The sequence below is a fragment of the Petromyzon marinus genome, chromosome 27 (genome assembly GCF_048934315.1).
Source record: "Petromyzon marinus isolate PM22_M1 ecotype Great Lakes invasive population chromosome 27, UKy_Petmar_22M1.pri1.0, whole genome shotgun sequence".
NCBI classification, from domain to species: domain Eukaryota; kingdom Metazoa; phylum Chordata; class Hyperoartia; order Petromyzontiformes; family Petromyzontidae; genus Petromyzon; species Petromyzon marinus.
The window spans coordinates 7,506,085-7,532,328 of NC_133693.1; the positions used below are offsets into that span (position 1 = coordinate 7,506,085).

At 50.6% G+C, this 26,244-nt stretch overlaps 1 protein-coding gene across 13 annotated transcripts in view; it reads right to left on the reverse strand.

Moving 5' to 3' along the window:
• Positions 1-605: 605 nt before the first annotated feature.
• The window catches only part of UBR5 (ubiquitin protein ligase E3 component n-recognin 5), a 59,980-nt gene continuing 34,341 nt past the window's right edge, over positions 606-26,244 (reverse strand). For 7 of the 13 annotated variants that reach the window (XM_076070095.1, XM_076070094.1, XM_076070092.1 and 4 more), the window contains exons 32-58: positions 25,797-25,957; positions 25,014-25,253; positions 24,277-24,397; positions 22,942-23,041; positions 22,528-22,653; positions 22,095-22,403; positions 21,359-21,624; positions 20,973-21,190; positions 19,448-19,678; positions 18,179-18,270; positions 17,160-17,332; positions 16,459-16,572; positions 15,610-15,953; positions 15,058-15,178; positions 14,449-14,547; positions 13,596-13,839; positions 12,855-12,969; positions 12,161-12,305; positions 11,406-11,536; positions 10,906-10,966; positions 10,323-10,495; positions 9,391-9,475; positions 8,692-8,862; positions 6,948-7,061; positions 6,246-6,390; positions 5,803-5,888; positions 606-4,786 (exon numbers count right to left, since the gene is read on the reverse strand). In XM_076070095.1, coding sequence (XP_075926210.1) covers positions 4,574-4,786; positions 5,803-5,888; positions 6,246-6,390; positions 6,948-7,061; positions 8,692-8,862; positions 9,391-9,475; positions 10,323-10,495; positions 10,906-10,966; positions 11,406-11,536; positions 12,161-12,305; positions 12,855-12,969; positions 13,596-13,839; positions 14,449-14,547; positions 15,058-15,178; positions 15,610-15,953; positions 16,459-16,572; positions 17,160-17,332; positions 18,179-18,270; positions 19,448-19,678; positions 20,973-21,190; positions 21,359-21,624; positions 22,095-22,403; positions 22,528-22,653; positions 22,942-23,041; positions 24,277-24,397; positions 25,014-25,253; positions 25,797-25,957 — 4,398 coding nt within the window. In that variant the 3' untranslated portion in view covers positions 606-4,573. The remainder of the gene's footprint in view (positions 4,787-5,802; positions 5,889-6,245; positions 6,391-6,947; positions 7,062-8,691; positions 8,863-9,390; positions 9,476-10,322; positions 10,496-10,905; positions 10,967-11,405; positions 11,537-12,160; positions 12,306-12,854; positions 12,970-13,595; positions 13,840-14,448; positions 14,548-15,057; positions 15,179-15,609; positions 15,954-16,458; positions 16,573-17,159; positions 17,333-18,178; positions 18,271-19,447; positions 19,679-20,972; positions 21,191-21,358; positions 21,625-22,094; positions 22,404-22,527; positions 22,654-22,941; positions 23,042-24,276; positions 24,398-25,013; positions 25,254-25,796; positions 25,958-26,244) is intronic. The other 6 variants (XM_032961624.2, XM_032961623.2, XM_076070098.1 and 3 more) reach the window with 4 other exon arrangements.

Consider the following 26,244-nt stretch of genomic DNA (forward strand, 5'->3'; position numbering starts at 1 on the left):
GGGGCTGCTGTGGGGGATTCAGGGTCCGGATTCGTCGTCGCTGTCACCACGGTGGATGGCCCTCGTCGTCTTGGAAGGCTAGGAAAGAAGTGATACATCTTCGCCGTGGCTACTACATCGACGGCTCCTATATCGTCAGTCAGCTATGTAGCGAACGTCGTGTAGCAGCTACAGTCACCCAGATGTAGTCAATCTGCGTCTCCCCGATAACATGCCGAGTCGGGTGGACTGTAATATATAATATATATAACTTAAGCAAGACAGCGTCTCTAAATACATTACACTAGCAACGAATTGGCTGTCGGGTGGTGGCGGGTTTAAGGACATTTCCACTATCTACCCCAAAAAACGATTATGAATATTGGTCGCGAAAGCCGACGCGTTAAACACAGCAAGTGAGCACAGTAGAGGGCACAGGTGGTGCATCAGCCAGTCATCTCAGCCAGTCACCTATGGCACCTGGGTCTGTCCCGTGACCTGCCCGCTTCACGTGGCCTTAATGTGCACATAGCCTGGCACACGTGCCGTGGTGACGTCACCACCACTTAGTGGCGAATGGCGGCAATTGTTGTCAGCATACACTTAAAACCACAAAGTGAATCATGTTGTCTGGGGTGTTGTTTTTATTCGTAATTTATCTGGTAACAGCAGTGTGATTCAATGATCCTTGCTTTTTTTTGGCATCTTAATTTGTACAAGTTTTAAAGAACAAAAATATTCAAGCGTGCACAAACCTTTTCAGAGCCAGTTGCATTAAACACCTTTACACAATTTTAATTCAGACCGTTTTACAGGACGTTACAGATGCCATTCAGCGTCAGACTCGTGTATTGGCAGAAAGGCAACCTCTGATTTGTATTAACTGCAGCCAGGTCTCAACCATCTCGTGTCGTGCCAGGTTTCCTATTTACCAAATAATAAATCTGTGGCAAGGTTCAAGCTAACACAAGAACCATTCTTCGAGGTATTGTATTCAACCAGCAACAGCTATCGGCGATTTCTGATGGTTTCCAACCGACGATCGCTCAAATGGGAGGAAAGGTATAGTTATAATAGGCATTGTTTATATGATCACGTGTCCGAATTGGTACTTCAGGAATCGAAAGGCAAATAAAATGGAACGAATGTTCAGAATTGACAGACGATCACATTTACCTGTGTGCACGTGGCAGATGCCAGTCACAACCCTCCACTGCACTCATGAGAACCATCGCGACCCCGACCACCACCACCTTCATTGCAAACGTGCATGAGCCCGAGCTGCATGCCATTGAGTGTCATGAACGTGGGCACTTGCTTATAGAAGACATACACCATGGGATTGATAAACTACGTTCACACTGGGCAATGTAATCTGAACATCCTGTAAATAACACGAGAAAAATGGTATAATTACAAATGTTGATAGCAACTACCCTTACTTACTATTGTAGATAACCTCAATGTCGCCAGAGCTCACTTGCATGTGGTATGTATATGTGCCACGTTATGCATTTTACATCCAAGCAATGAGCCACTGCACTTTTGATATTTGGATCAAATGTCTAACTGAAATGTCTATTAGTGATTGGTTTTTGTATTATTTATTGTTTGCAAAACTTCTCCAAGATTTGGCTAGGGTTCACATTTTTACCAAGTTTTATGTTTTAAAGTTATTTGTCGGCATCCCAGGTCTCCCTTGCGAGCACAAATCTTGCCTCATGGGCTCTAGCATGCTTATACATAAAATGATTGCGTGTGTAGGGCAGTGGTTATCACAACGCTCTATGAACCTGGCCACCCGAGTTCAGTTCCCAGCGACGGCAAACCTCAATCGAGCGATATGGTAAATGGTCCCAAAGTTCCCTACTTCACAAACTCGCACTGACCAGCGTGGTGAAGTGTGGTCCAAAACAATAATAACGAAAACATGGGGGACACCTCATCCAGCAGTGGATTAACAAAGGGCTGTATATTGCTATGACATGTACGCAGATTGGTCTAAGCACTTTGACTAAATCACCCGGACTTGGCCCGATCGCATCACATCTCGTAAGCAAAGGTAAGCTTGGAAAGAATATGGATAAATTACTTTCTCTGGGCGTCTGGTGGCAAGAGGCTTCTGCATGGCTACGTGATTGACAGTTGAGGGTGGTGCAGAAAAAAAACTGCTGTACAATGCTCCTGCATCTATGCCCCCCCCACCCGCCTTCACCTTTACCACACTGCAGCACGGTGACAGTGTGAAGTATGCTCAAACAAGCCACGTGATGGCGTGGGGAGGCACTCATCTGGCGCCAGGCTCTCAGAAGGGCTGCACACATCTGCGTGGTGTACACGCAGCGGTCTAAACGCGAGTTCGAGGTGAACTGAACAAGAGTCCACTCAAACATTTTTGCGTGGAGACGTCTAAGAAATGGTCTTTTTTTTTAAAGTAGCGTGAATGAGATTTAGTTTGATCACATCGAGTCTGATGTGAACAGACTGCCCCCAGTGTGAACACGGATATTGCAGAGTTCAATAAGCAGGAGATGCGCCAAGTGTAAATGCATGTAACGGGAAACTCCTTTGCAGTTACTGTATTCCAATTGTTATTGTTTTGCATTTTCTTAACGCGTCAATGTCTTCCTTTAATATTCACCCAAGATTACTGTGAGAAAAAGTAACCGAAGGTTTTGCTCATGAAAACCAACGGATAAAACACGCTAATAAAATCAAATATGCGTCTTACGTTGAAGGCGACTTGAACTAAGAGCCGTTTACTCTGCTTACTTGTAAAGAAGCACAAACCGCAGCAGAACACAAGCATCAAAAGCTAATGTAATGACACTCGGTTCCAAACGGAATATTCCTCACACTAAATTATAGGAGCACGATGTAAGTTCAAGTGTGCAAAGTTGGTGGCATTTCCAATTCCCACCACATCCCCTCTGGCCAGACCCTCTGGAACCAAGGTGCAGCTCTTCACTACAACAGAAAATATCCTTCCCAACAAAACATTAGGGCTGTTCAGATTTCCAAATGAAACACGAAATGGAGAGGACTTTCCATTTAGCGATGTTAACCAGACATTTGCGACCAGGTCGGGCCAAACTCCCTCCTGCATATGGAGCTACACCAGCCTCAAACCGTGCTTGCTTTAAGCAGAGATGTATCGTTCGCACAAGCCAACGAGGCCATCACCAGTGCTTCTCCACCCGAGTGCACACGTGTAGCGAGTGACAAGGCTCGGGCGATCTCATTTTCGTGCACTTGGGAGACTTAATTGAGTCTCTAAATGTCAGAGGCAAGACGCAGCAGCAGATATCTGCTTGAGTGGATGTTTTGGAACTCGGCTATATGCCACCAATTGGCCCAGTGTGCCACCTGTGGCATAACATTCCAGGTCTTTAGTCAAAAACAAACGGTCCCCGATGAATTCAACGGTAAAAATAATAACTGTCCATTCATGTCGAGTCATTTTTGCTCGACACGACTCTCATTGTGCTCTCGCCAGGTTAAGGGACAGTGAGTACGCGCGTATAAACAAAAATTCGACGAGGAATGGGTGATTATGACGGTGGGTTATGATGCGTGCAACATACGGCTAAACACATGTAAGCAAGGTGCTTGCGGTGCAGAGCTGGGCCGTCCATTATTCAAGTAATCATTTACTCTACCGATCATCGGTTCGATTACTCAACTAATCCGAAAACAAAACTGTTGCAAAAAAGGGGGCTTTCTACCACATGTCCCGGCTGCGGTGGTGACGGGCGTGATCTGCTCAAGTCTCCAGATCATCATCAGCGGCCTCACAATGGGCGTGGCTTGCAGGGGGGGGGGGAGGTTTTCAGCCTTCAGGAGGCAGGATGTAGGAGGCGGAAAACATTTTAAAAGGGCCCAAGTAATCTACCACAAAAAGGTAGTGGATTACAAATTTTAGTCCATTAATTGACTAACCGTCCCAGCTCTTATCACGGAGTAAAAAATAAAGTAAAATGTGAAACAACAGTAATTCAACAAAAAGTGTCTCACTCACAACGTGGACAGAGTCAGTGCCCGTTGGCGGGGAGAGGGTGGGGGGGGGGGCCCCTTTGGACGCGGCCAGCCCCTCGCATCGGCCAGGCTCCCACTGAGCATGGGGGCCTCCACAGATAACAAAATGTTAACAAAAACAAAACAGTGAAATTAAATAAAAACCAAAACTCGCAGCTCTGCTCGCAACTCCCCACTTGGCAAGAGGTGTAATAAAGTGAGCTACGCTATTAAGCCCTCTCGCCTTCCTTGTGTCTTATCTATTCTCGTTACTGTTATTATTTTATACAGTCTGGGTGTACGCTGCCAAATGGCTTCACCTTGACGTCCGTTTCCGCATGGCACATTCGTACAAGAGCGGCCCCCGGTTACGCTTTCATCTCTTTTTTCCCATTTCTTCTTTTTAGTTTAAAAGTGTTTTTTTAATTAACTTTATTTTACAGAGGCGAATTTGCGCAAACCCTGCCTCCTGAGTGCACGGTGACCGCAGCCCTTAACGATCGAGCGCGCAAGCAAGTGGTCGGGTGGACGAATGGTGGACGGGTAACCAAATAGACAAGACTTGCCCCACAAGGCCCGGCTACACAAAACCGAAGTTCTTGGTCTTGATGGCCAGCAGCAGCTTCTGCTTCAGGATCTGCCGCGAGGAGTAGAGGGGCACGTAGAGGCGCGAGATGCACGTGTTGGCCGTGGGGAGGTGTTGGTCGTCGGGCGGGCGAATGGTGATAGACGGCATCGGCTGGAAGCCCTCCTCACTAGCCGGAAGGGATGGTGACGACGTCCAGAAATATACCTGCGATGGTGGGGGGAGAGGGAGAGGCGGGGAGGGGAGTGCAAGGAGGATTGATGAGGAGGAGAGGGTGTTATAGGGTAGTTCACTCGTAATTTAACGACTCACTCCAACTGACTTCACGATACAGGGTTTTGAGCCAAATTAAGAGTTTATTATTTTGAGTCCCGTCTCACTTTGTCTGTTTTGGTTCATTAGCTATCATGCACATTTGCATAGAATGTTTCATGAAGTGCCATTAACAGGTCTGACATGCATTATTTGAAGCATGAAGTGAGCATAAGAAAGCATTTTAAATCAAGGAATGTCAAGTGACTAAATATGCTAGAATGCATACAAGGTGATATGAGTTGTGTGGGTATTGTGTTTGCGGAGTGTGGCCATGGGTGTGAGACTGTTGATGTAAGTGATGGTCTGTATGTCAGTGTTTTGGTGCTGGTATGCGTGTTGGCACAACTGTTAAGTTTGTGTGTGCTGCGTAAGTGCACTCATGTCAAGAGCATGGCATGTGCACTGGTATGTGTGCTTGTGGTGTGTGTGGCATATAGGTGTGTGCATTATAGGTTTGCGTTTTGATTTGTGCGTGTGGTGTAGTGGGGATGTGTTGTGTGTTGGGTTGTTCATGTGTTAAGTATTGGGTAGTGGAGTGTGTGTTGGGTTGTGTGTTAGGCATTGTGGGGAGCGATAGTGTCGTAGTTAGCGCACCGAGCGATCAACCAGGTGACCCGAGTTGAATTCCCGCTCAAAACCAATAAGTGGCGAATATCTGAACTGGTTCTGGGCCTCCCCTAGGTCGACGAAGCCTTAAATGAGTACCTGGTGCAGTGTATGAGGAGACAAAGGCAGCCAGGCGTGGTGTAAGCCACCCACCCCCCTCGTGTGCCATGCCAGCTTTCATAGGTGCTCGCCAACAGCACTTGCCCCAACAGTTTTGTTAAAGGCTACACACGGGGGATCTTTGTAGGCAATGGCTCGTGTACTGAGTTAATGTGCACGGGTGCTGTGACCCCTGTATTTACCAGGTCCTGCCGCTCGGCCATGTTCATCTTCTCCACAATCGACCAGAACCAGCGCTTGAACTGCAGAAGCTTGTCGGCACTCTCGCCTGCTCATCCACACACGCCGCCAACATCCTCTCACTCACCACCACATTTCCCCACTTGTTCACCGACCCACCCACACTTATTCACTAACTCGCTCGGACATTCACTCACCCATTCTCACTAATGTAGAGAAATGCACTCTTGCTCCCTCAACCGCTAACCTGACAAACTAATCCATCCACCCACTCACGCTACTGTTGGGAGGCTCATTCAAGTGCGCCACGCAATGGGATTCGCGTCCAGCGATGGGATGACCGAAATGAGACCAACGGCTCTCGCTAGGCACGTGACCACGGGTCGAAGAATCTCACGCACGCAGACAAAATCACAATTCGAAAGCGGCGAGCACCGCCTCTCACCGGACTCGTCGTTGAAGGACGTGTAGCTGATGAGCATCTGCACGTTGACTTCACCGCAGCCGTTGACGAGCAGCCTGAAGTCCTCAGCGGTGAGGTCCTCCAGCGCACTCCGAGGCAGCACATCGAGCACGCCACGGCGCATTGCCTGGGTGCGCACGGCAGGAGATGCGGGGAGGTGAACGGGAGATGCGGGAACACCAGGGGGTTCAAAAGGGAGGCATGGGGATGTGAACGAAGGCACAAAAGAATGCACAAGGGAGGCGCATGGGGCACAGGGGACACACATTGACAGGCAGGGATATGCACGGCGAGGTACGCAAGAAGTGCGAGTGTTGCACAGGGACATTTTGGAGAGGAATGGGGAAACAGGAGGAGGAAATTTAATCAAATCATGGGCACAGGGACAGAAACAACAATGCACAGGGACACAGAAGAATAATTCAGAGACAAACGAGGGGACAGAGGAACACACGGACACAAAAACGGAACAAAGTGGAGACAGAAACGCATGCGGGCACATGGGCACACACAGGCACAAGTATACGAGGCAGGGAAACACAGCAAACCGAGGCTATAAACAACCAGAACACGGGGCCGGTCATAATCACAACACCCAACTTGCAACGTGAATCTGGGCAGCAATGAAAACGCAATGGGCACGAGTGGGGCTCGGCGCAGGGAGCAGAGGCGGCGCTCACTCACCAGCGCAGGCTGCTCGGCCGCCACCAGCATCCGGTACTCGGTGTACTTGCGCACGTACTCGTAGACGTTGGCCGGAGTCACCGGCGCCGTCAGTCCCCCCGGCACCAGTTCCATCTACAAGCGGCAGGGAAGCGGCGCGGCACGGCACGGGTCACAGCCGACTCTCGAGAACTCGGCTGGCCACCGCACACGTTCTCCGGCTCCACCTTGCTAATATCCCCACTCTTAATAAAATAAACTGGCGGCTTTGGTTTCAGACGCCGTGTAATGTATGTTTCACTTCTTTCGCACCGTACGTAGCCCACCGTGCTAATCAGAAGTGCGGGGGAAAATACAAACTCAACACGAATAGCTGTTCTAAAAAAATGAGTTTTCAATCTAGATTTAAAAGTGCATAGCTCCAGTGGCTTCCTAGTATCGGAATGAAGAGCGTTCCAGACGGCCGCAGAAGCGCATCTGCGAGTGCGCGATGCGGTGACCACCGTCTTTGTTCGATGGCTAGCCAAAAGCCGCTGCTGCGAGGATGACCAGAGCTCGTGTGATGGTTTACGCTCCTTGACGAGATCAGCGAGGTACAGGTAGTCCTCTACTTACGATGGAGATGCGTTACGACGACCCCATCGTAGGTAAATAAATATCGTAAGTCGAAGATGGCCTAGCCTACCCAGGAGTCTTAAAGAATGGTGATAATTTAGCAAAACAGAGCAATATACAGTACCGTACTGTATAAACTATATACTGTATGTATTTATTAATTACAATACTGTATTCTTGGTTCTTTCGGTAAGTCACGTAAAATGTAAAGTAAAAAAAACAAGGTAAATTATTAGCCTACCGATATGAACTGCAATTTAACAGAAAGTTTTTTCAGGAAACAATCCTATCTGCTATAAAAACTTTTAACATGCATTGAACGTATCGGATCGTGGTAACCCTGAAATGAAATCGCTAAAGCTACGTATCATACATGCATTGAACGTATCGTTCGCTGCTGCGTTTGCCTGCCGCGCAAAATTTCAAATATTTTACAATTTTGTCGTATTGCCATCGTAAGATCGAAATATCGTAAGTCGGACCATCGTAAATCGGGGACTATCTGTAATGTGGTTCATTTGTGGCAAGCACTTTGTGTAATCAGTGCGACCTTATAATGTAAGAGACTCATCAACATTGGAATGCATGTACATTCAAGAAGCTGTTTTTGTAATCTCACTTGCACCATTTCATCTACGTCTCAATTGCACCGCCTCGCCTGTCTGCAATCGCATTTGTTCCAACTTCTCCCATTCCTTCTACATTGTTTGTTTCGTTTGCCGCATCTCTCACATATGCTGTTCGTCTCATCTGTAACCGTCAGTCCCATTTTTTTCAACCAAGTAAAAATGATCACCATTTGGAAATAATCGTTCCATATAAGCGCAGTTTGATGCGTGTATCCACACTAACAGACGGACTAATGGATTGATGACATTGTACTTACTCCGAAATTGACTCATTTCTTCGGGTCATTGGACTTTTCAGTCCAGCTCCCAGATAAGATTCTAGAATGCTTCGCCTTTGCAAATAGGACAGAGTGGCGAGAGCTATTTAAGTCTGTCTTGAACGTTCACCTCGTTAAATTGTCCTTTACACCCTAATTCTGGCCATTCACCATGGATCGGTTTATTTCCTACTTTCCATACGTGGGATCGACGACACCTGAAAAATGTAAATTATTAGCCGGCAGGCGAGAAGGCGCGTATACCGGTGTGCTGCACAGCTGCCCGCCACCCTCCTCCTTGCATAGGTCGATGGAGAAGGTGAGGTCCATGGCCTTGAATACGGCATCGGCGTCGCAACTCTGCGCCGCCAGGATCAGCTGACGCAGGCTCTCGTACGTCACGGGGTCGAAGAACGCAAAGTCGTGCCAGTTCACCTGCACGCGCGGAATCCGCGCTACGGTTACAACCATGCTACCGTTACCAGCGCGCTACCGTTACCAGGGTGTTACCGTTACGAGCGTTACTGTTACCAGCGTGCTACCGTTACGAGCGTTACTGTTACCAGCGTGCTACCATTACCAGTGCGCTACTGTTAATACTGCAATATCGTTACCAGGATGTAAATGTTACCAGGGTGTTACTATTACCAGCGCATTACTGTTTACACTGCGCTACCGTTACCAGGGTGTTACTATTATCACCATTCTATTACCAGGGTGACGGTGCATTTTGTGCTAAACGCATTATAAGTTAAATCTTGATTTAAAGCTTTCGTGACTGCAGGAATTCACGCTTGGGTCTTTCGGTCAAGTCACGTAAATAAAATATAATAGATCACGACGTTTCGATGGCAACACAAGCAATCGTCTTCACGTGACTTGACCGAAAAACCCAAGAGTATGCGTTTTAAGTTTTACACTATGGATTGGTAAAGCTGTGCTACTACACCAGGGGTCACTCACCTTACGGCCCAGGATGACCTTTATGACGTGGCGGTTGAGAGTGATGGGACAAAGCTCGTTCTGCAGCAAACACAGCCCCAAAATCCTGCAAGAAACGCAGACACGCACCGAGGCACGCACACGCGGTGATTCAACTGCTGCCGAGTCAACGATCTTGTGTGATGCGTAACAATTTAAAATAGCAGGAATTTATTCTGTCACCACCAGGGAAGGGAAGCAAGACGGGTTTAACTGCTCAAAATAATCCGATTGAGATTTCCGAGAGTGTAGACATGGAATTTACATACAGGACCCGAGTGATACTGGCATTAAAATATCCAGAGAGAAATCCAGACCTCGGCCTTGAATAGACACTCAACAGTGCCAAGCTCAGTGCTCCGACATGACCATTATGAACCTTTGAAGACAAGCATCCAGTCACAAGGCTTGAACCCAACATCTCTGCCGTACCGCTCGTTGGCTCAACAGAACCATTTCGTGCCTGCCTCACTCAATCAGACCTTCTACAGATGAAACCTGCGTCAATCCCGTATTGCTGATAACGTGGTTTTAAACCCCAGAACCTGGCACAGTGACTGGCATGCCCATTATGAACCACCCGAGAGAGACCCCGCCCCAGGGCTTGAATTGCGCAACTAAACAGGGTACACTCTGTGGCTCTGACAACAGGCATTATGAGCTCGTCGGCATGAGCAGAGCCATCCCTAGGGTACGACAAATTGAGGCGACCGCCCTGGGCCCGCGCTTTTGGGGGGGGGGGAGGGGGGCGGCCTGCGCTTTGACGTCACGGCATCAGAAGTAATACTTTCAGTTCGGTTTAAAAGTGTCAGGGGGGCTCACAGTGGGTTTTCCTCCGGAACCCACCCCCCCCCCCCCATGGACGAGCCCTGGGCACGAGATACCGGGGAGCGATGGAAGTCGAGCGCCCTCACCGGCCGACATTGCGGAAGCAGTTGAGCCGAGCCTCCGTGTTCTTTCCGGCACGCAGGGAGTAGAAGCCGCGCTTGCCCGGCTGGTAGAATAGCGGGCTGTTGTCCTCCGAGTCATCCGAGTCATCTTGATCCGTGTCCATCACGCTGCGGCTGCCTAGTCGCTTGCGCCCATCCTACACATGACCACACGTGAACAAACGTACGTACGCACACACGCAAACACGTGGATGTCAATGCAATGGGGCATTTCATCATGAGGTATGTAACTCCTTGAAACATGATTCCGCCTGCGAGAATGCATTTTTTAACCACTCATGGTGATTGTATGGCAACAGTTGGTGAGGATACTGTAGCTTGCGATTAACGGATTGAACGTGCAGATAAAAAATAAGGAAAGATAAGACCGTCCCCTGCCACAGGAACGAGGAAATTTCAGCACTAGCTCAGGACCAGCAGTGGAGATGAGTATCACCCCACAATGTAGGATGGTAAAGGTTACCTCGATTGTCAACCAAGTCATTATTGAGAGAGACATGTTCACCTCCTGAGTTAACACCAACGCCAAGGAGTGCAAGGGGCTTACCTGGGGTCTGTCCGAGTCAGGGAGGATGGGCAGATCCATCAGAGATTCTGCTGCCCCGTCCCTGTACACACACACACAAAGACAAAGATCCCCTTATAGCCTTAGACTTCTGCGGCACGGGGGTGGGTGGCCAACAACACGCCCAGCCACCTTTGTCTCCCCAGTACTGATGTTTGCACACCACAGCGGGTACTTATTTGAGGCAGAGTCGACCTCGGGGAAGCCCAGAACTGGTTCAGATAATTGTCACCGATGTTGGACGTGCTGTGCGGGAATCGAACTCGGGTCGCAAAGTTCATAGCACAGCGTGATAACCACTACACTACTGCTCCCCACACACACCTATAGGGCACACACACACACAATCACGTACAAAGGTTTAGCCTTGCACACACAGAGGCACAGTGTGATGAGATGCCTGTAACCACACGGTGTGGTATGAGACACCCGTAACCGAAGGTGTGGTGTGATAGCCGTGCGGTGCGGCGCAGGGCGCTCACCGCCCGTGCGAGATGATCAGCTCCATCGCCTCGTCCACGCGCGCCCTCAGGGAGTCCTCGCTTGCCAGGAGCAGCAGCAGCTGGGCAGGCGAGAGATCTAGCAGCATGCCCGTAATCTTCCCAGCCAGGGCCTGTGTGCAAACACACACAATCAATTACCAGAAAGGCACTTCGTTGTTTTTCCTACCTCCCACTTATATTCCAATTGTGCTATCGGCACAGGTTTTGTCTTGAAATATGAAATTGCATGTGCAATTGAACCTTATGGCGGGACCCCCGAGTCCCATAAGCCCCCGGCTCTCCCATAAACTGTTGAAGGCGAACGATACGGCAATCTCGACGAGCTATACACGATGCGCTAATCAAAGTTTTCAAAGTTTTGTTTCTTCTGCGCATTCGTCCTCGCTGCGCTTGGACGACATGACAACAGAATGATCCGCGCCAGGTGGGTCGCGGCGTTTATGCGCGCGGTGGGATGGAGTCACCAAAATTGTTAATTAATGACGATTTTGACTTCCGTTTATTCGGGACCCCGGGGTCCCGCCATGAGGTTCAATTGGCGAGTGCGAACGTGTGTGTGCGCAAGCGACTGTGTAAGCGAGCGCGTGTATGAACGACTGCAAGGCGTGTGCGCAAGCATTAAGTGTTGGCGAGTCTGAGCAAGTGCGAGTGGGGAGCAGCGGTGCGCGTGTGTGTGCGCGTGCGTATGTGCGAGCGTGTGTGTGTGTGTGTGCGTGCGTATGTGCGAGCGTTACGGGCTGCAGCGCCTGCACGCGTGGATAGAGCCGCTCCCCGAGCGCCTGCCGATGTGCCGGGAGAGGCTCGTACTCCTCGGCCGGGCTGCCCTCCGAGCTGCTGTGGAATGGCCGCGCCTCGATCGATAGCTGCCGCCGAGACTCCCTGCACCACCATCGTCGTCGTCATCATTATAATCGTTAACATCACCATCATCATCGTGGTTATTAAGCCATGCAGTGATTCACACCACCACTCCCGCCACAGCGATTCGATGCATTGTCAGATTATATTTATTCTCATCCCTTCTGTCTCGTTTGTACAGTTGTGTTTAATCTATTAGCCACAATGGAATATTAGCATATTATTTGCTACAAGCATCTTGCCACGATGAGCACCACCCGCATTGGCACCAATTGTCATTATCACCAGAACCGTTTACAGATTCACTGCCATTAGCATCATCACCAACATCAGGCTGCACTGTCAACATCACAGCTATCATTGTGCTTCTCGTTGGTATATTGAACAGCAGTTACCACCACCAGCATTGTCACCATCCTCAAAATCAACAACATTCTTAATACCTTTGTGTATAGCTGTGCATAGCTGATGTATCGCTATTTGAAAGCTGTGTGTGGCTGTGTATAACTGTATGCATATGTGGTTGTACGTGTGGCCGTGCGTGCGGCCACGCGTGTGTGTGTGTGAGACCTCTCTCTCTCGCGCCGCGAGCCGGCCCTCAGGCCGCCCGCCCTGCGCTGTTCGCGCTCTCTCTCCCTCTCCCGCTCGCGCTCGCGCTCGCGATTCCGCAGACGTTGCATCAGGCCTGCGTTGGCGGGCGTGGTGGGGGGGGAGAAGGGATGTGAAGGAGAGGGGTCAGGGTGGTAGGTAGGGTTGGCAAATGAGGAACACGAGCAAAGCAAACGAACGTCGCTCTTCCGACTCAGACGGATGCCTGGGCAGGAAAGCGCACAAAACAAAACATGAGCAGCGTATAAAGATGCATATGGTCGTGTAGATAGAACAGTTGCATTGGTTCATCATGGGACCTCCTTTGCCAGTACCAAAATATAATAGTTTTTTCCGCTTTTTTCTGGCAACAAAACAGGTGTTAAGATGTTAAAACACCAAACTCAAACTTTTCACAAGGAATCATGTCTGCATTAACCACAATGCTTGTGGTCAGAATGCAAACAAAAAACACTGATAATATATGCATTGTCCTTAAAACTGATTGGTCCACACCAGCGGGAGCAGACAGATGGCGGTGTCGAACAGAGTAGAAGAGCCACCGAAGAACAGACGGTTAAACCCGGGCTGAGAGTAGGCGCCAATGTGTTTGTGACCAGAGTAGATATCGGGCTAGAGAAACGACCATAGAGCAATCCATAGTGTAAAAATGGAGAGCACGCCATCTTCCGTGACAGCGTGCGTGCGTGCGTGTACACGTACTAGCGGGCAGTCCCTTGCTGGCCTGCTGGATGAAGTCGAGGCTCGGCAGCTTCTCGTTGGAGAGCAGTGCCTGGGCAACCGCCGTGTAGAAGCTGCGGGCGACGCCGCTGCCTTCCCCCGGCTCATCCTTGAAAGTGACCTTAACACGGTGCACGGCCATGGGCGTGGAGGCACTGCGCCGCCCAAAGTGGTTGTTCAGCTGCCGCATGGTCTGCTGGATGAGCAACTCGCGGTCGCGATCCACCTACACGCAGTGCAGGTGGCACAAGAGGGCATCGAGCGAATGGTGAGTGAACAGGTCAGCGGGTGGGTGTGTCGAATGGCTGACACTGTAGAACAGATGGCAGTGTGGAAGACTGGGTGTGTGATTAGTGCACCGTGCTACAAACACGGCTGCCGGAGTTTGATTCCCGGCCACGGCTAATATCAGGCCTTGGGCATCTCCTAAATCGACTCAGCCTTAAATGAGTGCAAACATAAGCATTGGGGAGACAATGGCAGACAAGCATGGTGCTGGCCTTAATTGGTGTACGCGAACAGAAACTGCCCCAATTGTGTATAAAAGCTATACGGATCTTTATAGTTGCGACTAGATCTAGCACCTGCCAAGGAAACATGGAATCGCTAACCCTGGTTCGGGGCTGCCAACAGAGACAAGCATTTTCCCCGATGCTCGTTTGAGCTTAGGAGATTTTACTTGAGGGCGACAATAATAAAGTGTCCACGGAATCCACAAAGAGAACCACTGCTGCAGGATTTCACAGACTATGTCACGCCACTTGGCGGCGACGGCCATCTCTCTCTCTCCATCGGCGTTGTACTTGCAAATGTTGGCCCTGGCCGGCAAGCTCACTTCCAGGGTGAGGTCGCGGGACTGTGCGTTACGCAGCTTCTCCATCTCCCGGCGGAACTTGGACTCCTTCACCTCGAAGCCGCCCAGCTCCGTGAGGATCTGCGGATCGAGGTAGGTGGGTGGGTAGCAGGTTAGTGTTGGCTCGCCACAAATACGCGTGCCAGTGAAACACACTTGTCGGTTATTGGTAATAGATGGAATTTTGTCTTCAGCACGAACGGCTCAATAAGCTATTAGGCTCTATTTTATGGGCTTCCTGTGACGGTACAGATGTTATACAGTACAGATCTTAGCTTATAATCGCAGTTACAAAGGTCGTGATACAAAGGGCAATAGGGAACCGGTCGAAAATGTAAACAAAAATGGGGAAAGGGCAAGGAAGAAGGGGAGAGAAAGACGAACAGGGGCACTACCAAGCATGGTGAGACAGGGTAGGGAAATGCTGGGTAGTAGGACAAGGCAGATAATGGGCAGAGGGGGTAGGGCAGAGTAAAAATCAGAAGCTACAGCAGGGCAGCAAAGGGCAAGGCAGAGAAGGGCAAGAATGGACAAGGCAGAGAAGGGAAGCAAAGGGCAGGGCAGAGAAGGGCAGGGAAGGGCAGTGCGTACCGATCCAGGCTCAGCCCCCACGTCCTCCATGAAGACACGGCCAAACAGCTCGAGTGAGAGGCGCCAGCGCCCCAATAGCATGTCATGCGAGATCACCATGCCCATGAAGCTGCACTGGGACCTGTGCACGCAAACACACACACACACTTGTTAAAAGAACACACACAATACATTTGAAAAATGTTTGTAGAGTTAATGTGCAACCGAGAAACACACGGATGATCATAATATGCACACATTTACATTCAACGTACAAACACACCACACACTAAAAAACACAAATCAGTTAATACTCCATGATCGTAAGCGCGTAGACACATTATTGTGCACGTTGTGTTAAAATGTCACCATGAATAAAGAAACGTATAAACAATATGTAAATATACCAATGTGCACAAACATTCACACAAACACGAATGTAAAGACATTCACGCACAAGCAACAAATGAAGAACGGCACTCACAAAACACAAGGCACGGGGGCTCGAACCCTGGCTCTGAGGTTCTGGCTCAGCTCTACGTCACGGGGACGAGAGTGCAGACCAACGCTCACCTGAACGCAGACAGCGCCGGCTCCTCCGACTCGGCTGCCCCACCACCACCAGCTGCTGCTGCTGCTCCTGCAGCAGCAGAAGATGGTCCTGGCTTCACATCGGCGGCAGCAGCAGCCGGCGGCGGAGGGGGGAAGAGAGATGGACGGAACTCCACAGGCACCAACGCTGGCAAAGCCGCCTGCTGCAGTTGCTGAGGGGGTGGTGGTGGCGGTGGCGGCGGGGGCTGCTGTGTGGTCGGCGCCTCCGGTGTGGAGGTGCTGGCTCCACCGGGCCGGCGCTGGCAATCGCCGATGCCGCTCACGCTCGCGAGGTTGGTGGAGTAGGACATCTTGGTGGGGAGGACCTGCGTGGGCACCAGCAGAAGAGAGGTGAAGCTGGTGCTGGCTGCCGGTGCTTTCGTTCATTCGTGTCACCACCATCACACCACCATCATTGCAAATATTCTCTCCAAGCACAGCATCATAATCGCTACCATCACCACTCCAACCAATATCACCAACAGTATCACCAATGTCGTCTTGACAATGACCACCACTATTACCATCTGCTCCTCCACATTTACCACCACAATCACCACCTCCATCACTACCATCATCAGCATCCAGGCTGTCATTACCATCACCACCATGATCATGATTTACTCCACTCCCAGAAAACACCACCACTGTGAACATCACCTACACCGCGCATTTTTCGATTAGTACGGTTGTCTACATACGGTGGGGAAAAAAAATTCAAGACACATACTACAATCATGACTATCAAAACCACCACAATTATAAGTGGGGGTCGTAAAAGACACCACCAGCACTGCCACCACCACCATAACCTCACCCCCCCCCCCCCACCTCGAGGCAGCTCCTGGCCGCGTCGTCCCGGGGATCCGGTTTGTCTGTGGCCGCATGGCTCGAGTAGAGCCCTTGGCTCGGACGCCCAAACAGGTCCTCCTTCCGCGCGTTCGGCTGTGGGCGCCCAGCAAAAACAAAACTTCAGACACGTCTTGCGCTAGGTAGCCACTGAACGCGGCAGATTTCCTGCAGTACTCTCGCTGACAGCGGCACAGGGGAGTTTGGCGCATGGACACCATGGATTAATCATAACGCCACTATTATTAGTATGATACAGGCAAGCTGCATTGTGGTTTAATTCTGAGTCTGAAATCAACACTTGGATCACGAATGTGGGGCGGTGACATGGCCGAGCGATAGGGCATTTGTATTTTGTCACACAGGTTCGCGGTTCCAGCCGAGCAGCTGTCCCAGATTAATACTACAGCTATATCAGCCAAAAATTGTATAAATCTGATCAATTACTGGGAAGCCACACGGCAACATCACATACTACTGGCAGACTAATACCCATTTGCTTATCAGTGCCAAGTTCACCTTTCCCCTTCACAGGGACAGCTGCCAACGGGCGGGGCCCCCTGCCGCAGGGCAACTCAAAATCTTGTGTACGAGAGGTGCGGTATATAAGTAAAGCGATGATGATAATGACGATGATGATGACTGTGACGACCGCTGTAGGGGGTGGCACCACGCGCCGTCACCTGGAGGAGGTGGGGCTGGTCGGCCAGGGGTAGCGCCTCCGACAGGGGAACCTCGAAGGGGTTCGGGGGGATGCAGCCCAGGAATGTCATGGAGTCAGAGCGGCGGAAGAAGGCGTGGTGCGGTCCCGACTCCGACGGCAGCAGCTCCTCGTCCTTGTAGGGCAGCGAGCCACCTGCACATGTAGCGCCACAGGGGGTGGTGGGAGTAGCGGGGAGATGCATGAGAGTACGCGTGTGTGGGGAGGGTGTTTGTGTGTGTATGGGAGCGATAGCGGAGTTGTCCGTGCACTGTGCTACAAACCCAACTAACGACGAATAAAATCGATATTGAATATGTAAACAGATCCAAGGTCTCCCCCCAAGGTTGACTTGATTATCTGGGGATTAAACATCAGCATTGGAGTAACAAAGGCAGTTGGGCATGGTGTTGGCCACTCACCCCTTCGTGTACCGTGCCGGCCTTCATACGTGCTTCGCTGATAGTCCTTTCTCCAACTGTCTGTGTAGGCTATAAGGAGGATCTTTGTCTTTGTATGGGTTGGTCCCCCATGACCTTCTGTCAGCAAGCGATCACTAACCTGCACGTCTTCAAGGCAGTATTAACCAGGGTGTCTGCACCGTGATGACATCTGACGTCAATATATAAACGCTGTTCGTATGTCACCAGCGTCGCTACTATATTCTGATTCTCCGGATTATAAAACACTCGGGAAAGAAACACCCCAAACTTTGTAGTCATAAAAAAAACAAATCTTTAAAATTCAATGTCCTGGTAAAGTGGAAAATATACCGTGGAAGATGCTGGGAATAAAGTGTGTTATAATCCTGAAAATATGGTCATGGTGGAAGGGGCTGTGTGGTGGAAATAAAGTTTGACTGTACCCGCTGCGAATAAAGTTAGTCAAATCATGTCGCACACATGTAATAGTGGAAATTGACCATGGTAACAATAAAGGTCCCATTCCCGTAAAACATGAAACCAATTATAATCCCCAGAAGACGGAATATATATATATTACTATGGCCACGTGTCTCACTCATGTTGCTGTCCTCGTCGTTCTCGTGCTCCGAGTCCTCTGTCTCCAGACTCAGCTCGAGCAGGTCGCGCGCCCTGCAACACGCCAAAGCACGCAGCCACCACCACCAGTCATCGCTCAGCACATCGCTCGGCACAAATCAACCACAACACCTTGCCGATCTCGTTAAGAGGCATAAATGATCACGCAATAGCAGCGGCTTTTGACTTGCCATCGAATAGAGACTGTCACTGCAACGCGCGCGTTCAGATGCCCTTCTGCGGCCATCTGGAACGGAAGCCACTGGAGCTATGCACTTTTATTTAAAACTGATTTTTTTAGAACTGGTTGTGTTTAAAGTTTGTCCATCCCCCGTACATCCAATAAGCAGTTGGCTACGTACGGTGTTGAAAGAAGTTCAACATACATACGGCACACAGTGATGACAGTGGTTCCTTCCCATCACCAGATCATTAATCCATAGGCCCCACTACTCTTAACGTGTCACAAAGCGCCACAAATTTATTTCATCATGGAGAAATTAATTAATGATAAGTTGACCAAGCCCCAGGGCAGGATTGTGAGTTTGGTTGCAGTGGTTCGAGCGTGTGGTTTGCAAAGCAGTTCATGATTTTGAACTCGCTCGACAACCAGTGCTGTTTTCGCAAAGCAACTTCTGATCTCACTTACACTTGCATGACACGTTTGTTTGCAGCATGCCATTCAAACAAAAGCGTTCAACTATCTGAATTGGAATAAGCCAAACTCAGTGACAAATGAAAAATTAAGTTGTATTCATGACGACACAGGCCGTCGACTTATCACAATTGAGAACCAGGTTAATCATGCATGTTGGATTCAAACCCAGGACCTCAGTGCCACAGGTTCATTGTCTGACATCACTTACTATTAATATCCCCAGTGGCAGCCGTCCCTGCGAGGTAAAGAATGAATACAGTGCCCACCAGCAAGTGGGATTTTTTTCTGCCAGTAAAGGCAATGTTGGCATGTGAATTGTAAATTATCAAATTTCACAAATTTGGAGCATAAAGCCAGCACACAAGGCATAATCTTGTTTTCGTATAATGTCACAGAATCTAAAACAAACCCTTTGAAACAGGCTGTACATATAGGGATAATACAACCACAGCATTAACCAGTGCGGCCAGCCTCTGCAATGGCCGGCAGTCGTTTTACCGCTTGGCCACTCCACCAACATCATCATCGTCATCCCCCTGCGAGAGTGCGCGTGCTCTGCCCCGCCCCGCGTACCGCTTGCGGTCCAGCTGCGGCGTGTCCAGCGTCGTCTGCTGGTTCACGGCCTTGATCCAGTAGATGAGCGCCTGGAAGACGTACGCCACGTGCTTGAGCGAGCACACGTCCAGCAGGGGCAGGATGTCCGAGTGCTCGTCCTTATGCGCGCGCATCAGCGACAGCGCGTACGTCAGGAAGTCGCCACGCGCCGACAGCAGCCCGTGGCGCGATGACAGCAGCGTGGCCCGCCTGCAGGGGCACAGCGAGGAGTGAACTCCGGACACTCAAACGTGAACAGACGGCGAAGGACCACACGTGACGTAAGATGTTACGGTTATGGCGAGTTCAGAGGGATGGAGGCTGGTTGTCTAGTATTCATGCGTATTGTTCCCGTGACGTATATGGTTACGGATTAGAGCTGGGGTACAACTAGTAAACTAGCACAGTAAAACCTTGGATTGCGAGCATAATTCGTTCTGGAAACGTGTTTGTAATCCAAAGCACTCGTATATCAAAGCGAATTTCCCCATAAGAAATAATGGAAACTCAGATGATTCGTTCCACAACCCAAAAATATTCATGTAAAAATTATTAATACAAAATACCTGTTTAGATTTTTATTATTTAAATTTAATATAAAGTAATCAAATTAATTAATTCAATTGAATCGTGGCTGGTGTCAGGGAGACAAGAGAGGAGGGTTATTGTGTAGGACGACATTCACTGTCACTAACGGAATCACTGCTATCTGTTGGTTCACTCGAATTTTTTTCCTTTTGTGCGACTTTAACAAGGAACCTATCCAATCACACTTGCTTTTGCCTCCTTTTGAGGATTTCGCGGAAATGTGACATTGCATTGTCGTTAAACAGATTCATCGCTCGCACTGCTACAGCCTTATTCGGGTGGTGCTTTTCTAAAGAACAGTCAGTACACTTGGAAACAAAATAAAAAAAAAATGCTTTACGCACACACACGTGGTCACAACACTATAGTAAACAGTATACACTCGAACAGATGTTGACTATACGAGTGAGGCACGCCGACTGAGACCGAGCATGGGAGACGATTACCCACAATCCCACAGCGAGAGAGAGAGACGAACCATCGGCTCAGTTGTGATCACGTGACGCTCGGCAGACAAAGCGTATACATTCTACTCGTATTCCAAGACCTCGCTCGTTTATCAAATTAAAATTTATTTAAAAAATTTTCTCGTCTTGCAAAAACACTCGCAGATCAAGTTACTTGCATCTGGTTGGCATGTGTGGTTCTTGTTCGTGGAAGGCTCGATAACGAGGGGTAGTAATACCAGTGGCTAGTTGGCTAATTAAGTCAGTGGTGGAGTGAGTAATGTCCATTTGTCCATTGATCTCTCCCTCTCTCTGTCCATCCATTTCTCCCTCTCTCCATTCGTTTATCCATCTGTCCTTCTGTATGTCCCTCCATCCATCCGATCTTCCCTCTTTCCGTCCGTCCGGTGTCTCACCTCTGCGTGGGTGCGCATCGTTGTGCGAGCGAGCGCAAGTTCGTGTGTGCCCACCTGCGTGACTCGAGCCCACGTAGCGCCGCGTCGTCGCGAGGGTTTGGCCGCTCGCGTTCGCGCCGCGCGGGGTTCTGCGAGGCGTGGAGCGGATGGCTTGGATGCGACGGGTCGCCTGCCGACGCCAGCGCCGAGCCGTAGCGCAGCTGCGCCTCCGTCGAGTCCATGACACTCACCATCCAGTTCCACGTCAACACCAGGTGCTCCTCCACGTACTTCTGCTCCCGGCGCGGGCAAAACGCACTGGGTAAGACTCGCGATCAAGCGGTAGGGTGGCGACTGCTAGCTCCGCACAAACGCCAAGCTATATCGGCCACCACTATAGACCCCCACACAATTTGGTGTCAAGACAGTTGGATACGCCCCGTGCCTCCCCGCACCCCCACCTGCAGGTGCACGGCATCCTGGAAGCGCAGCGTGAGCGAGCTGGGCAGCTGCGAGGCCACCAGGTGGTAGTACTTGGGCAACAGGCCCATGAGATCGGACACCTGGCGCACCACGATGCTGTAGGCGCGCGCCAGCCCGCTCGCCGATGTCAGGTAGCTGCTGGAGTTACCGGCTTCCAGCGCTGCCGCCGCTGCCACAGCATTCGAGCCGAGCGTGGTGCTGCGCCGCAGCGAGTTCGGGTCGATGTAGATGAGGCCACCTGAGCCTGGGTTGCGGGTCAGGGAGTAGGGGTAGGGTACAGGAGGTAGGAAGGGCACGACAAGTGGCAATGTGAGAAAAAACGAGAGAAGGTAAAAGCAGCGACGACCAAGGCTGGAGTTAAGCCGTGCACGAGACGTTATCTCGTCCAACATGTGACACCTACATTCTAAAATGTGACCATATGCTCCCCTGAATTTGCTGCTGCGCAAGAGAGAATACAAGGGCTCTGACAGCCACTTCCCAGAGTCCCCCAGGGCAGCTACCAAAGAAGTAGTGCCACTTTTAAAGAAAGGCCAGATTTAAAGCCAAGCTTCCTGATCGTGCTCAATGCCAAGGCAGATCAAATACATTGGCAAGGCTAAGTGATTTAAGCAATGGTTATTGCAAGATTGCATGCTTAACAGTGATCCGCACGTGTTTGCGAAAGTGCGTGCGTGCGTGCGTGTGTAAGTGCATGCGTAAGTGCGCGCGTACTCTGTGCGACCGTGTTCGCGAACGTGCCAGTGAGCGAGCGCGCGGACTGACTGGTGACGGAGGTGGTGGCGGCTGAAGTGGGAGGCGGTGGCCGCTGGGGTTGGGGCGTGCGCACCGCCCACTGCATCGAGCGTGGCGCCTGAGCAGCGCTGCTGGCATGCGCACTATTGGCTGTGCGTTCCAGCGGCTCGTCCTGCAGGAAGCCGTCCTGCTCCTCCTCCTCAGTGGGCGAGCTGCTGCTCTCAGAGTCGCTTGACTCGTCCGACTGAGAGTCGTCCTCCGAGAAGAAAGCCGGCACGCTGCTTGCGCCTGCTCACGTACGGCAAACCAGTTAGCGGACGAAGCGACGATCTGACCGACGAATCAATTAAGCAACGGGTAAACAAGTGGACGAGTTAACGAGCTAAGCGAGGGGCCGGGCGATGCTGCCTACCAGCCTCAGAGCCGGCGGTGGCGGCGGTCACCACGCTGCGCCGCCCGCTGGCATTGTCCTGGTTGCTGTGGTTGCTCTCGCTGTCGCTCTCCGTCTCAGCAAGCAGGTCCAGCTCCATGTCGCTTGCTGACCGCACGCACACGCGCACACATGGTGACAAATGCACGCAAACTTGCACGCGCGTTTACATACATGTGCATACGCACACAAGAATATGCAGACAAAAGTACAAAGCAGGCAGCTGTACATACACTCACATACAGACACAAATATAGACACACGCAAAGATGCACGCAAGGGTGTATGCATAAAAAAGCTCACACGCATACACACAAACACTCGCACAAAGAACTGTTCCAACGGATGCCAATTGTTCCTCCATTTTGAAGTCACTGTGCCAGCCCCTCCCCGTACCATCTTCATCGTGGTCATCATGGTGCCCCTCGGCCTCGGGATTCTCCTCCGCCTCCTCGTGGTGGTCCTCTTCACCGACGACGCCCTCAACCACCTCCACCTGCCAGCCACGGCGAGAGCACCACCAGCAGAGCGCACGCACCACGGATTGGGCTTTGCGTTCAATGCAGCCTAAACTAAACTAAAAACGTTTATTTCACCAGGAAATGTACGTTGAACTTCTTTCGTACCGTATGTAGCCAACAGTCCGAAAATAACTATATAGTTATTTTTCAGAAGCAACCTGGCAAGAAATGATAGCTCAACGAAGTGGCTTATTATGTAGAAATGTATCAATGTGGAGGGAAAAACTGGAGGACCCAGGGAAAAATCCACGCGACCGCAGGGAGGAACGTGCAAACTCCAAAAATGCAGGCACCAGGGGGGTTAGGATCGGACCCACGACCTCCTGCATACCGGGCGAGGGAGTTAACATGTCACCTCCGTAGCCTGGCAATGCCCTTACAGCTATTGCTTTTCGCTTCGTAGTTTATACGTGGTGCTCTTCCGAATAACGTGGTAATCCAGAAGCATTTTTTTAACAAGCTGGGAACCAGAAGGTTGAAACCAGTATAGAGTTTGCCTACTTAACGAAATACTGCTGGATAACAATGACCTGGAAAGCAAGTAGGCTGATGAGCTAAAACACTAATGTGGAGAAATATAAAATATATGTGGAGAAAAAGAATGGAGTTCTTACATTTTCTTCTCATAGCTACAGTTACTTTGTAAATAGACTATACTTGTGTGCTTGTGCATTTCATCTAAGAAAGCATTCGAGTCTTTATACATTTTCAATTGAGATGTTGAGTCAGTTTGCTGTTAAACAGCGGTTGGTGTCATGTGGTGTAGTCGGAAAAAAATCCGTATACAAGAGGGGATTACACTGGTAACCATGCACACAAAGGCTCACAAACAATTGCTCGACTTTTAATAGGGTTGTTGTTTTTGCTCTAATTTCTATTTTCCTAAATGCTGTACTTTGCTTTTGTTCTTTTGGTGATCGAGGCCACTCTTTGCAACTGAGAATGTCCTTGTCAATGGAGTTCTCACCTGGAATTTTTTTTTGTATGCAACAAAACTGCAGCCCTCTCGTGGTCATCTCGAATGTGTGATAAAGGGGAGTGGCGGGTGAGGTGTGGGGAGCATGCCAGCAAGAGGGCACAGTGCACAGATGGGCGAGGAAGGCAGCGGTCGGGCAAGTGGACTAGCGAGTACGTGGGCGAGCGAGTGAATGGGCGAGCAAGTGAACTGGCGAGCGAGTGGTGGCGGGGGAAGGGGTGATCGGACTCTGACCTCCTCGACGTCAGCAGACACCAACTCGTCGGCCTCGTCATCCCTGCCGCGCGCCACGGGAGCGGGGCCTCCGCGCCTCTGCTGGGCCGCGTGCGCCATGTACGCAGACTGCTGCGAGCTCCTGAATGAGCATGCAGGAGCATGCACGCGCGAATGCAAGTTACACTTGTACGGACGCACACGTACTTGAGCGCACAAAAGACAAAGATCCCCCGTATAGCCTTAGACGGACTGTTGGGACAAGTGTTGTTCATGAGCATCTATGCTATGTAAGCCGGCACGGCACATGAAGGTGGGTGGCCAATTCCACACGCAGGAGCTTTTTTCTCCCCACTGCTGATTTGTACAAACCGCACCAGGTACTCATTTAAGGCCGAGTCGATCTAGACGAGATCCCCTTAAACCAATTAAAATATTTGTCATCGTTATTGGTCCTGAGCAGGAATGAAACTCGGGTGGCTGCGTCAGGAGAAAAGCACGCCAAGCACTGTGCCGCGTTTCTCCGGACAATTTGACACAAGCTAATCCCCCCCGCTTACTTTAAAATATTTTTTAAAAAACCTTCATCTGCAGTGTGACACCACCACTGACGCGGCCTCCCTTGCCACTGGCCACACAATCCCCATTTACCTCCCCACCGAGTGACATCACTCAGCCACCCCCACACAGACCACCTCCTACCCCCAACCCACCTCCGCTCGCCCTGCCCCCACAGTGGCACCCGTCCCACCCCTGACCTGCTGCTGTCGTCGGCGGCCGGGCGCGGTGGCAGTGGCTCCACGGAGAAGATCTCCTCGCTGCCCTGCATGGCGTCCAGGCTGGTGCTGACGAGCGCAAATGGCGCCGTGGGCCGCGCCACGCCCATGCGCACGGGCACGATGAGCGACTCAGCCACGTGGCACAGCTCCTCGACGGCCAGCGGCAGCAACGCCTGGAACACGCGCTTGCACTTGCCGATGGGCTGTGGCACGAAGTTACTGCGGGGGTGGCGGTAATGCAACAGGGGCAAGGGGTTTGGGGAAGGACGAGGAGTTTAGCAGTGCAAAGAAATGAAGAGCAGAGGAGGGGACAAGTGACATGACCTTTGTTCTGACAAGCCAAGATGCTTGTCACCAAGCTACAACACCCAATCATGTTAGCACAATCACTCTTGCATCCACCGTCGTAACATTCACTAGCCTGCCCCACCCCCGCTTACCCTACGACCTCTACACTATCTGAGATGGCTACACATCTAATTATTTTGTGCTGGTGGTCCAGCATATGGCTGAGCTTTTGTACATGCAATACACACATTCGTGTGTTGGTGAATCCGACTACTGAAACCCACCAAGAACCTTTGCCCACTCCCAACTCTGCAGCGCGGGCCTCAGAAACCACAGTCCACGGGAGGCAGCGTACGGTTGTTGCTCAGTTGGGCTGGAAGTAGGGAGATCCATGTGAGCCAAACAGATAGGGGTGTTGGGGAAATGTTGGAGGTGCCGAAGGTCACAAAAGAGGGGACGTGTCCCTGCACTCACTTCTTCTTCTTGGAGGAAGCCATCTCGACGCTCAGGATCACAAAGATGCGTGCCACCGAGCGGAGGAAGCGGCGCGTCACGGCCACCGCCTCCTCACGCCGCCCGGGCGTGTACTTGTTCTGCAGCTCCGTCACCAGTGTCGTCAGCAGCGTGTCCAGCAGCTGCACGGGGGTGAGGACACAACGAGGTCAGGTCGAGTCACATCAAGTTCAAGTTTATTTTGTTTAGCCAGGTGAGAATTCAAAGAGACTAGGATAGTCTAATTTACAAGGGACCCGAGCTGCCCAAATTACAAAAGCAAAGCAAATTAAGTGCAGCGATGCAGCAACTAGAAAACAGAGGAAAAACATGTTACTTGAGAAAAGTTAAATATTGCACAAACATACATCAATGTAAATGATTAATTCCCACTTCACAGAAGCATCAAACAAGCAGTGTCAGGTCATGC